Source organism: Cervus canadensis, chromosome 30, assembly GCF_019320065.1.
Source record: "Cervus canadensis isolate Bull #8, Minnesota chromosome 30, ASM1932006v1, whole genome shotgun sequence".
Lineage (NCBI taxonomy): Eukaryota > Metazoa > Chordata > Mammalia > Artiodactyla > Cervidae > Cervus > Cervus canadensis.
Genome location: NC_057415.1, coordinates 34451943 through 34465499, shown reverse-complemented (window position 1 = coordinate 34465499; position 13557 = coordinate 34451943). Strand labels below are relative to the sequence as shown.

The window sequence follows — 13557 nt, the reverse complement described above, 5'->3', positions numbered from 1 at the left end:
GATGAGAAGATAAACTCTAAACTTTAATGGGTTAACTGAGGTTTGAGTTTTATACCTGCATGGAGCATGACCCCTGACATCTTTGTATTGTTCTTTAACTTCTCTTTTTTTTCTGCCCGTCTTTGCTTGAGTACAGTATAGGATTCTTCTTTATATCAGTCAGCAACAGCCAGTAACTGTTGCCAGGATTCATCTGAACTTTGAGCTGACGGTAAGGCTTTCCCTGTTGGAATCAGTAGCTCCTTTGGGACTGGCTTATAGGAGAGATGGTTCTGTGCATACCTGGTGGGAATTAGATCCACTACCTTCACTCTGGACTCTAAAGTGGGTATCTTTCTTTTTGGCTGTGCTTGTCAGGGAATTCCGCAGAGTGAGTATTAACAGAACCTCTCGGAAAGGTCTCTTGACTGCCTTCTGGGAATGTGGACTAAGGGGTGATCGGTGGAAGATGGGAGGGAAGAAGAAAGTTCCCTGATAACTCTCCTTGGGTCCACCTGAGGCAAGGCCCTTCTACATGAACTTAGGCAGTCACATTTATCTACTGTGCTGCCTGCTGTTGAGTTATCTCAACATTTCTCCTTTCTCCAGGTTCAGCCCAATAACTACAGCACCTTTTATGATGACCAGAGACAAAACTGGTCCATCATGTTTGAGTCGGAAAAGGCTGCCGTGGAGTTCAATAAACAGGTAAGATTATTTTATTCTTCCTGTGGAGAGCCAAACACTAGTCTGGATTTCCCTTGATTTTAAGAAAATATATGGAAAACTCATAACTTGCTATATTGTTAGTTACAAGCATAAAAAAAAACCCACTAAATTCATCCCTTGAACTTATTGTATTTTAGGGAAATAATAAGAATACTTATTGCTTGAAAGGAGAAAGAAAAGGCTAAATATAAACTTACATCTTTAAACACTTCTCATAAACTATCTTAAGGAATAAATACAACTATCTTTTTTAAGATATTTTAAAAGAAATTTTAAAAAGTTATTTCATTGTCATTATAGAAAATTTAGAAAAGCATTTGAAAGCATTCATAATCTTAACTACCCAAAGTAATCACTGTTAACATGTGACATTTCTTTTTTTTCCTATGCATAAGGTGTATAAGTAGTTATAGTTCTTTCAGCGTGCACGTGTATTCAGTCGCTCAGTCATGTCCGACTCTTTGCGACCCTGTGGACTGTAGCCCGTCGGGCTCCTCTGTCTATGGAATTTTCCAGGAAAGAATACTGGAATGTGTTGCCACTTCCTACTCCAGGGAATCTTCCCAACCCAGGGACTGAACCCATGTCTTTTGCACTGGTCTCTGATTATTTCCTTAGGCTAGAAGAAGTGAAAGATGGAGTCAAAGAGTTCATATATTTTTAGATCCTGTATACATTGTGCTATTTTACATCCATATCAGTTCTCTCACTATACCTTTGCCAACATTTGTTTATTTATTTTTGACGGTGCTGGGTCTTCGTTACTGTGCTTGGACTTTCTCCAGTTGGCAACTAGAAGGGGCTACTCTCTAGTGCAACAGGTTTCCCCCGTGGTGGAGCACAGGTTCTCGGGCATTCAGGCTTCAGGAGTTCTGGGCGTGGGCTCAGTACTTGCAACTCACAGGCTCCAGAGCTTGGGCTCAGTAGTTGTGGCACACAGGCTCAGTTGCCCCTGGGCATGTGGGATTTTCCTAGACCAGGGATCAAGCCAGTGTCCCCTGCACTGCATGGCGGATTCTTAGCTACTGGACCACCATGGAAGCCTCTTTGCCAACATTTAGAATTATTATAGTTTTTTTTCTTCTTACTCTTATTTACTTGATAAAAAATGACTTCTCATTGTTTTAGCTAGCATTTATTTGATTGCAATGATCAAACTTTTTTTAAAGAAAATGAGTAGCAAGTTTCTAAGGTATGTATGTTCAAACATTGACTATAGAAAAATTATTCATAAAGATATGTTTGACTTCTTTATCTAGGATCTGAGCCAGCATAATATGGGTACATCTGTAGGCGGTAGAGATGAATTCTGGGAATACATCATGGTTTTGTAAAGGGCCTTTATTTTATTTCTTTAAATAGCCTTTTGACTTTTTTTTAAGATGCTCCCCTATCTTTCCTAGGCTCCCAAACACTGAAGCAGTAAATTAATATAGTAATGATAGCAAATGTTTATTGTGTACTTACTGTGGTTTGCCAGGCAGTGTGCCAAGTACTCTCCTTGTATTATTAGTTCAGTCTTCATAGCTAACCCTAGGAAATATGCAAAGCCTTTATCTCCATCTTACAAAAAAATCTCTTATGAAATAAGGTTCATAGCAGTTATGTTATTTGGCTGAGGTCACAAGTTAATAAGTGGCAGTGCCCAGATCTGTACTCAGTCAGACTCCAAAGCCATACTCTTAAGCACGTTGATTGCTGGCAAGATTACTGACTTTGGGACAGTTTGCTTCTAAACATGTAATTTGTTTTGTAAGTGGGCGCCACTGTTTGGAAAAGAGCAATTAGTAATAACTGAGTGAGTCCTTAACTGAGCTTAAAGTAGGTTCGTGCTTCGATTTCACCTCGCAGGTTTGCATTGCCAAGTGCAACAGCGCCTCTTCCCTGGATTCCGTGCTGTCACAGGACCTTATTGTAGTGGAAGGCCCTGCGGTAGAAGTTGGAGATTCTTTAGAAGTGGCCTATACCAGCTGGCTCTTTCAGAATCATGTTCTGGGCCAGGTAAGAAAAAAGTACCCTACAAGTTCTTTTGTAATTTAAATAGCTTGAGGGCTATTCAGATGTACGGTATATTACTGTGAACTGCTGCTGTTAGCAAATAGAAATCTTGTAGGAGCCTTGGTTTAATCTCTACAGCTGCTTTTGAGGCATAGCCATGAAATGCTAGTGTATAAAATCTGCTCGGTGCCACTGTCTGTCTTACTTAGAGCAAGTGGAAACCAGTTTGCACCAGTATTATTTTTGGTAATTGTTCATGTGTACGTCTTGTCCTCCTATACCAATTTTAAATTTGAATAGATTCTTATGGGATTAGGCCTTAAACTTTTTAGACTTTCTTCACAGTTGTTTCTGTTTTTCTTATACTAGATAGTGTGAATAGATTGGGCTTATTGTGTTTTTATATTATTAAGCCCTCAAAAGTAGTATGGTTTGATAAAGCAATCTATAGATTCAATGCAATCCCTATCAAGCTACCAACGGTATTTTTCACAGAACTAGAACAAATAATTTCACAATTTGTATGGAAATACAAAAAACCTCGAATAGCCAAAGTAATCTTGAGAAAGAAGAATGGAACTGGAGGAATCAACCTGCCTGACTTCAGACTCTACTACAAAGCCACAGTCATCAAGACAGTATGGTACTGGCACAAAGACAGAAATATAGATCAATGGAACAGAATAGAAAGCCCAGAGATAAATCCACGAACCTATGGACACCTTATCTTTGACAAAGGAGGCAAGGATATACAATGGAAAAAAGAGAACCTCTTTAACAAGTGGTGCTGGGAAAACTGGTCAACCACTTGTAAAAGAATGAACACTTTGTAACACCATACACAAAAATAAACTCAAAATGGATTAAAGATCTAAATGTAAGACCAGAAACGATAAAACTCCTAGAGGAGAACGTAGGCAAAACACTCTCCGACATAAATCACAGCAGGATCCTCTATGACCCACCTCCCAGAATATTGGGGAAAAAAAGCAAAAATAAACAAATGGGACTAATGAAACTTAAAAGCTTTTGCACAACAAAGGAAACTATAAGTAAGGTGAAAAGACAGCTCTCAGATTGGGAGAAAATAATAGCAAGTGAAGCAACAGACAAAGGATTAATCTCAAAAATATACAAGCAACTCCTGCAGCTCACTTCCAGAAAAATAAATGACCCAATCAAAAAATGGGCCAAAGATCTAAACAGACATTTCTCCAAAGAAGACATACAGATGGCTAACAAACACATGAAAAGATGCTCAACATCACGCATTATCAGAGAAATGCAAATCAAAACCACAATGAGGTACCATTACACGCCAGTCAGGATGGCTGCTATCCAAAAGTCTACAAGCAATAAATGCTGGAGAGGGTGTGGAGAAAAGGGAACCCTCTTACACTGTTGGTGGGAATGCAGACTAGTACAGCCACTATGGAAAACAGTGTGGAGATTTCTTAAAAAACTGGAAATAGAACTGCCATATGACCCAGCAATCCCACTTCTGGGCATACACACTGAGGAAACCAGATCTGAAAGAGACCCGTGCACCCCAATGTTCATCGCAGCACTGTTTATAATAGCCAGGACATGGAAGCAACCTAGATGCCCATCAGCAGATGAATGGATAAGGAAGCTGTGGTACATATACACCATGGAATATTACTCAGCCATTAAAAAGAATTCATTTGAATCAGTTCTAATGAGATGAATGAAACTGGAGCCCATTATACAGAGTGAAGTAAGCCAGAAAGATAAAGACCAATACAGCATACTAACACATATATATGGAATTTAGAAAGATGGTAATGATAACCCTATATGCAAAACAGAAAAAGAGACACAGATGTACAGAACAGACTTTTGGACTCTGTGGGAGAAGGCGAGGGTGGGATGTTTCGAGAGAACAGCATGTATATTATCTATGGTGAAACAGATCACCAGCCCAGGTGGGATGCATGAGACAAGTGCTCGGGCCTGGTGCACTGGGAGGACCCAGAGGAATTGGGTGGAGAGGGAGGTGGGAGGGGGGATCGGGATGGGGAATACATGTAACTCCATGGCTGATTCATGTCAATGTATGACAAAACCCACTGCAATGTTGTGAAATAATTAGCCTCCAACTAATAAAAATAAATGAAAAAATAAAAAAAAGAAAAATAGTATGGTTTGATAAAAAGAACTTTAGATTATGAATCCAAAAATGTGGATTCAAGTCCCAATTTTATCCTAACTTGACTTTGTCAAGGCATTTAAGCTCTTAATTTTTTTTTCCCCGTATGAATTGAGCTTGGTTAGTAGGGCTCTATGTACTTTCTTGGTCAGATGGTTGTTTGCATCAAATGAGAGAATTTATTTGAACAATTTATTTGAAAATTGTTTATAGATTAAAATAATTTTAAATACGTGGTGGTAGAAGTTTATTTTTTTCTAAACCTGAAAAATCCTTGCCTCGGAGATACTCAGTGTGATAACACCTTTAGCCATGATGTGGTCCCTGTTTTTCAGGTCAGTATTTTTCCAGTATATTTGACATTACCTATTTCAGAAGTACTGTGTTGTTCTGTGTTAAGTTGAACATCATAATGATTATTATTTGTGAAGTTTGCTGACATTTATTTTGATCAACTTTCAGGTTTTTGATTCCACTGCTAACAAAGATAAGCTTCTTCGCCTGAAATTAGGGTCAGGAAAAGTCATCAAGGTAAAGGCTTAACTGTGTTCTTGTAAGAGTTTATCAGTTGCAGTGTGCTTAATTTAGACTGAATTTTATGAAATTTCTAAGCTGGGTTTATTTTCTAAGAATCTGGAAAGGCTTGGTTATAAAATACAGAAAAATGTGCTACGTTGTCTGGATTTGAGAGACTTTTCCCTGTGAGACAATATATTGAAGAAGGGTACATTTCTTTTTTGTGGTCCCTGCCTTTTTGTTTCCATTCTGTGGTTCTGAGGGCACTATTAAATTCTTCCTATTGCCTCCTTGGGAAAGAGATTAGATTGTTTCTTCCAGAAGTGTATCATTAATGAGTGATTCTAATCTGTCTGGGATGCTTCAAATCATGCTAGGAAGCAACTGCAACATAGCAGGAGGGACATTGGGATTGGAGTCCAAGGACCTGGGTTCACATTGTGAATTTCTTTTTTAGCAACTATGGATGTATTTTATAAAGTAAAGATTATTTTACAAAACAGAAACAGACTCACAGACTTAGAGAACAGATTTATTAAACAGATTTATAGTTGCCAGGGGGGACGAATGGGAGGGAAAGAGGGAATTTGGGATCTACATGTACACTCTACTGTTGAAAATGGATAACCAGCAAAGTCCTGTCTAGCACAGGGAACTGTTGCCAGGATCTTGGCTGGCTGTGCACTAGTGCCAAACAGAAACATGAAGACAGAGTTATGGAGAAGAAAAAAAGAATGGCTTTGTTACTTTGCCAGGCAAAGGGGGTACACAGTAGGCTTGCCCCTCAAGAACCTGTGCCCCCGTCCCTGGTGAGTAGGGAGAGGTTATATAGTCCTGGGGTATAGGATAAGGATCAAGGCAATAACAATCTTCATTCCCTCAACAATCTTCATTCCTTTTTCTGCACTGTTTCAAAAGGGTGGGGTTGCTGACAAGATTAGGGCGTGTGCAGGGTCTTAGGTCTCATCTCCCAATCTTGATGAGCCTCTCTGGTCCCTTTAACTTTGCCTCAGGTGGTTTCCTTGCTGCTTCTCTTGTTTCAGCCAGTTCAGTTGCTCAGTCAAGTCCAGAGTCAGAGAAGGTCATGTGGGCTGGAGTCTTGCCTAGGAGGAATGGGAGACAAAAAGACTTCCGTTCCCAGGAGCCCCACAGAGCCCTGCTTGGCATGGGAACTCTGCTGAATGTTACCTGGCAGCCTGGATGGGAGGGGAGTTTGAGGGAGAATGGATACATGTATATGTATGGCTGAGGCCCTTTGCTGTCCACCCAAAACTATCACAACATTGTTTTTTGTTTCTTTTTCTTTTTTGAAAAAATTAATGTGGCTGCACCAGATCTTAATTGCAACATGCAGGAACTAGTTCCCTGATGAGGGATTGAATCTGGGCCCCCTGTGTTGGGAACATGGAGTCTTAGCCACTGGATCACCAGGGAAGTCCCTCACAACATTGTTAATCGGCTATAATCCAGTATAAAATGAGAAGTTCTTTTTGTTTTTCTTTTTTTTAGAAGTTTTTTTTTTTTTTTTTAGAAGTTTTTTTTTTAAAAAGAATATTTTACACATGTGAGGTATCATTGTGTCAGGACATATTGATGCATTGTTAAGTACTCATTCATCCGTGTGGCAGAATGTTTTTCTCCATAGCTTTGTTGATGACTCCTTTTCCCAGAATCCTTCGGAAACTTTTTCCTGGAGATCATAGTAGTTGGGGCATGACACTTAAAGCTAGTCTGATGTAGTGTTGAATCTTGGCTTAACAATTTACTAACTGATCTTGGGCTAGTTACCTTACCTCCTTAAGTGTTGAATCTTGGCTTAACAATTTACTAACTGATCTTGGGCTAGTTACCTTACCTCCTTAAGCCTCAATTTTCTCTTCTGTAAAATGGGGCTATTGCTACTAACCTTATGAAGTTATTTTAGGAATTAAACAACCATAGTGGAAGTAAAGCACTTACCAAAGTACTTAGAAAAAACTGTGTTTAATAAATGATAGCTTTTATTTCTCTTTTAATGGCGTTCTGTTCCTCCCAATTTCTGTCATCATCTAAGATATTTCATTTAGCCCTGGATGTGCTGGCTTTGACAAGTCGGCTGAGAAGAAGTATTCTAGATGTTCTTAAAACTGGTGTGTGGGAGCGGGGAGCATAAACTAATGATCCTCTACTGTGTTTTGTCTTATGAGAAGGTTTGTATCTGATGAACGTTTCCTCTTCTCTGATTCCTAAAGAGCTGGGAGGACGGAATGGTGGGCATGAGGAAAGGAGGGAAGCGGTTGCTTATCATCCCCCCAGCCTGCGCTGCTGGCTCTGAAGGGGTAATAGGATGGACTCCCTCAACAGACTCAATCCTGGTGTTCGAGGTGGAGATTAGGCGGGTGAGTGAAATTGTGCTGTGTTGTGTTTGCTGAGTCCTCTTTGCTAATTAAGTAAAATGAATAAGTAAATGTGTTGGAAAAGATTCTAAAGATCTCTCTCTCTCTCTTCTTTTAAGTAGAAGTGGTATGGTTGGAAAGAACAGAAGCTTTGGAATCTCACGGCCAAAGTTTATGTCCTTCTTGGCTCTGTATTTAGTCACTTCTCTATCTTTTTATTTTTTCCGTAAAATTCCTACCCAGTGTTCCTACCTTGTGATTTAGTAATTCCATGGCTACAAATTTATCCTATCAATCTGTTTACGTAAGTGTGCATGTATACCTGTATGTGGATAGATAGCTAGAGATAGATACATAGTTTTTTGCCTCATTGTTTGTGATAGTGGAGAACTGGAAACAGCTTAAGTGTTTGTCATTATGAAACTGGTTGAATTACGGTTTTTCAGGGAGTGGACATCTGTGTATTTCTTAAAGAATATCGAAAATCTGCTTTTAAGTGAAAGAAACAAGTTGCAGAACAGTATGGGTAGTATGATCTTGTGTGTGTTATGTATATATATACAAATAAATATACATAAATGCCCATATATTCATATGAAATTTCTGGAAACATTTAAAGAAATGTAGTGATTTTTCTCTGGAGAATGGGAGTGGAGTTCAGGAACTTTTACTTTTTTACATTCTACCCCTTTGTACTATTTAAAGGTTTTATTACAAATAATTTCTATGTTAGTTGCTCAGTCATGTCCCAACTCTTTGCGACCCCATGAACTGTAGCTTGCCAGGCTCCTCTTGCTTGGAATTCTCCAAGCAAGAAGAGTAGAGTGGGTAACCAATTCCCTTCTCCAGGGGATCTTCCCAACCCAGAGAGCAAACCCAGGTCTCTTGCATTGTAGGCAAATTCTTTACTGTCTGAGATACCAGGAAAGTCCAAATAAAGTTTATAACAACTGTGGTTAATTAATGTTCCCCATCCAATCCCTTGCCCTCTCACCCCAAAAAATACTCTGTTGGCTTTACACTGTGATCATTAGGTTTAAATGTGATAGTGTTTGAGACTGTAAACTATAAAATGCAGTGCAAACAGATATTATGGTCATCTTCATTGTGGCTGTTCTGCCTGCTGCGACAAAGGATATGCTTTGTTTCTCAGTGACTCTTTCCACCCCCATCTCTGGTGGGCATGTCAGCCCTCTGACTGACATGCTTCCAGCTGCCTTTCTCACAGCTTTTATATTCTTTCTCCATTTCCTTTGAGGAAATCATGGCTGTGATAGATAACAAATCAATTTGAATCCATTAAGACTTTATGTAAACATAAGAAAGAAATACCCTATTTTATCAACAATCAAAAAATTACAAATTGTTTACTGAACTGACAAGGCTGGGGGAGTTCCCTGGTGGCCTAGTGGTTAGGACTCTGGGCTTTCACTGCTGCGGCCTGGGTTCAGCCTCTGATTGGAGAACTGAGATCCTGCAAGCCATGAGACATGGCGGAAAAAAAAAACAAAACTGACAAGGGTGATACAGAATGGTGACACCCAGGGTCACAAGAGTTTTGAGAAGGATTTATACACTACTTTTGGAGTATAAGGGCTTCCCAGGTGGTGCGGTAGTGAAGAATCTGCCTGCCGATGTAGGCGGGGCAGGAGACTTGGGTTTGATCCCTGGGGGTCGGGAAGATCCCCTGGAGTAGGAAATGGCAACCTGCTCCAATATTCTTGCCTGGAAAATTCCATGGATAGAGGAGTCTGGCAGGTCACAGTCCAAAGAGTCAGACATGACTGAGCGACTGAGCATACATATGGAGTATAAAGTAGTTCACCCTTTATGGTGTGAAATGTAATGGTATATATCAAAAGTTTTACAAATAAGTATAACTTTTATCCAGCAATTTAACTTCTGGGAATTTGTATTTTGGAAAAGATTATGTGCAAAGATACAGAGATAAAAGTATTCATAGAAGTATTATTTGTATGGAGGAAATTAGAAATAAACTGAATGTCTAACAAGTAGGAAATGATGAAATATATTTTGTGATAACATAGATATTTATGACTTCTGTCCCCAAAGTCCTTTGGAGACTTTTTCCTGTAGTTAATAGCAGTTAGGGTATGACCTTTGAAGTTAAAAATTAAAAAGGATGTTATTGATTAATAATTTAGTTAACATGGAAATATTAATATGTTAATCAGTGAGTGAGTAAAGCAGTATGGCTCCATTTTTGTAAAACACACACACATAATATAAATGTGAAATATTACATCCTAAATCCTAACAATATTGCTACTTAACAGTTGAATTGCCAGTAATTATCTTTTTTTTTTTTCTTTTGGCTTGTCTCCATTGTCTCTTTTGCTACCATGAATAGTTATTGACTTTGTATGATGAAGAATAAGTAAGATGGAAGGAGAAGGTGGGGGAAGAGGGCCGTTTTTGTGGTCTGCTAGCCTATTCAGCCTGTGGTTGCTGCTTCCCTAGGTGAAATTCACTCGAGAGTCTGGCTCTGACGGGCACAGCGTTAGTTCCCGGGATTCTGCAGCCCCTTCTCCCGTCCCTGCTGCTGACGGCATCTCTGCCGACCCTGTTGTGTCTCCATCCACGTCGGTGCCTTTCAAATCCGGGTAAGACACTACAGTTGTATCAGACTTTTTCATTGTCCATAAACATGATTCTTAGGGTAGTTCAGAAATAGGGATATATTAGTTTGGCCAAAAAGTTTGTTCAAGTTTGTCCATAGCATCGTACAGAAGAACCTGAATGAACTTTTGGGCCAACACACTAGTTGAAAACTGAAATAATTTTAAATAGTTGGGGGGAATTGATGGGATAAGGGACATGGGAAACATAATTGCATCAAATTTTCTAACAAACAGTTAATATTCATAGTCTATAAAGGCACTAACTCAGATATAAAAGAATACCCACCAAGCTTTGGAGGAAAATTGGGCAAAAGTCATAAACACTTATCTCTAAGGATAAAATGTAAATTTTTCCATTTGAATGGAAAATTGTTTATCTTCAGTAGCTTTCAGAAATTATGCAAACTAAAGAACAGTTAAAATTCTATTTTACAGCTTTTAAATTATCAAATGTCTTAAAAAACAATGTTTATCCAGTATAATCTGGACTCATGATTATAGATTTTGTTTTTATCTCAGGATATGTCTTATTTGCTTTCAGGGAGTCAGCTCTTCGTTCCAAATCTAACTCCCTTAGTGAACAGCTTACAGTAAATGCAGTGAGTATATATGTTTTATCTCCTTAACCTTAACCCCTGTTTGCTAGGAAGGTTTCATGTGCCTCGGGTATGGTAGGTTAGAGAAAAAAAAAAATAATGAGAAATGTTGATTTAGGGTAGAAATAAGTGATTACTTGATTCACTGTCCTTTACTTGAGAGTCAGTTTAAATTAGCCTGGGATTCTGCATAAACCTGGATTCAAATCTTTTTTCTTATAAACATGGGACCTTGAGAAAATTATCTAACTTCCCTGATCTTCAGCTTCTTCATTATTAAAATGGAAATAATTCTCACAACCCCTCTAAGAGTTTCTGTGATATGTTTATAAAGCCCTAAGCACAGAGCCTACATAAAACATGTCTTCAGTAATCTCTCAATATTTTTATGAGGTTTAATTGTGTGCGTACATGTGCATGTGTGTGTGTGTGTGTGCATGCATGCGCTCATTTATGTTTTACTCTTTGTGACCCTTTGGACCATAGCCCGCCAGGCTCCTTTGTCCATGAGATTTTTCAGGCAAGAATAATGGATCAGGTTGCCATTTCCTTCTCCAGGGGATCTTCCCAACGCAGGGATTGAACCTGCATCTCCTGCATTACAGCTGGATTCTTTATCTGCTGAGCCAGTGGGGAAGCCCATGAGGTTTAAATTAAATAATGCCTATGGAGTTTCTAGTATTGTGTCTGGAGTATTGTAAGAACTCAATTAACATTGCTTTTTGTTATCATAATTACTGCTAACACTACATGTCTGTATACTTTCATTTTCTCAGAGGAATTCTACACTAATTCACCAGCTAGTTGGCTTTGAGCCGGTTGCTAGGCCTCTGTGTTTTCTCAAACTGTGAGATAAGGAGACTAGCATACTGTTGTAGCGAACTTTGGATTTGAAGACCTTTGGGAGGCTGTACACTGTGTGAGAGGTTGCCCTGCCTGCTCCATGAAGGCATCTGAGTTTGCTGCGTGTGGATGGGATGACAGCTGAAGTGCTTGAAGTTCTAAAGCTTTGTAGCTTTCACCTGCCACATTAGGATAACTCTGTGGACTGAAATTTATGATTAATTTCCCTCCAACTCTAGTTTACTTGTTTATATCCAATCCAAAGTAGAAATTAGTTAAGCAAATAATTGATCTGATATGTATAAAAAGTGATCTAAACCCAGAAGGTTAAGCCAAGGAATCAAGAAAATGGGAAAACAGTGTAAAATCTCATATCTTTTGAATGCTGACAAAATTGTTCAGTATTCTTTTGTACTCTCTAGACACAGCTACTTTTATCAAATATTTCTAAACTTCAGTAACTTTTGGTAAGTTAGTGGTCTACAATGGTTTTTTTTTTCCTTTCTTTTTTTGCAATTTTGTTTTTTTAATTGAGACAAAGTTCACGTAACATAAAACTTTAACCATCTTTTTACATTGAAGTTTTTATTTAAAAAAATTTTTTATAGGGACAATTTTTAAAGTCTTTAATGAATATGTTACAATATTCTGCTTTTTTACCTGCGAGGCATGTGGGGTCTTAGCTCCTCTACCAGGGATCGAACTTATACTCCCTTCATTGGAAGACAAAGTCCCAACCTACTGGACTGCCAGGGAATTTCCCAAGTTTTTATCTTTTGCTTTGAATATATAATTGCATTCATAGGGCACAGTTAGCAAAACAATATAACAGGGTATACGTTGAGAAGACTTCATTCCTACCCCTCCCCTCATGCACCCTTGTTTTATCTCACTCCCCTCCCCACCCCCGCACCTTGGGTAAGTGCTTTTATTAGTTTCCTGTGTTTTCCTTCCGTGTTTCTTTATGCAAATGCAAGCAAGTAGGAATGTATATTTTATTCCCCCCTTTTACAAAAAATAGCATATTATGTGTATTATCTACCTTGCTTTTTATACTAACAGTGTCTTTCCATGTTAGTGTATGGAAAACGTCCTCATTCTTTTCTTTAGATCCCAATGTTCCATTGTGTGGATGTTGGTTTTTATAATTAGTCCTCTTTTGAGGGATCTAATTTTTTTTGCTGATGTGCCTCCACTGTTAAAAAGAGATGAGCACACACTCTCAGTGTATGTTTGTTTACAAATTATATGAAGTATATATAGTCCATCCCTGTAAGCAAGTTTAATGTCTTATGTATACAGTAGCTTGAGCAAGCTCTGGGAGATGGCGAAGGACAGGGAAGCCTGACGTGCTACAGTCCATGCGGTCACAAAGAGTTGGACACGACTGAATGACTGAACAATAATACTGTAGCTTATAAATAACTTAAAAATAGAGGCTACGGTCATTTCATTTTACACTCACTAGATTATCTTGCGTACTCTTAGGGGTATACACTCTGCTCTGACAACTGCACTTTGAACCGGTTAATGAATACAGAGGCATTCAGCTCAGGGGCTAGTATGTCATCAGTGCCGAGTCAGTGTTAAATGAACCTGACTTTAGAACACAGAGTTCCTGTTTACCTCTCTCCCTAAATCTCTTCTGAATGTTTACCTGCTGAGTTGCTCTTGAGAAGGTATTATTATCTAAAATGCCTCCCTCCCTT

General features: G+C 38.8%; 1 protein-coding gene across 6 annotated transcripts in view; it reads left to right on the top strand.

Moving 5' to 3' along the window:
* FKBP15 (FKBP prolyl isomerase family member 15) overlaps positions 1 to 13557 on the top strand; it is a 56091-nt gene that overhangs the window by 16347 nt on the left and 26187 nt on the right. For all 6 annotated transcript variants that reach the window (XM_043453556.1, XM_043453552.1, XM_043453554.1 and 3 more), the window contains 7 exons: positions 137 to 211; positions 589 to 687; positions 2560 to 2709; positions 5339 to 5407; positions 7624 to 7770; positions 10249 to 10391; positions 10951 to 11008. In XM_043453556.1, the coding sequence (XP_043309491.1) occupies positions 137 to 211; positions 589 to 687; positions 2560 to 2709; positions 5339 to 5407; positions 7624 to 7770; positions 10249 to 10391; positions 10951 to 11008 (741 nt within the window). The remainder of the gene's footprint in view (positions 1 to 136; positions 212 to 588; positions 688 to 2559; positions 2710 to 5338; positions 5408 to 7623; positions 7771 to 10248; positions 10392 to 10950; positions 11009 to 13557) is intronic.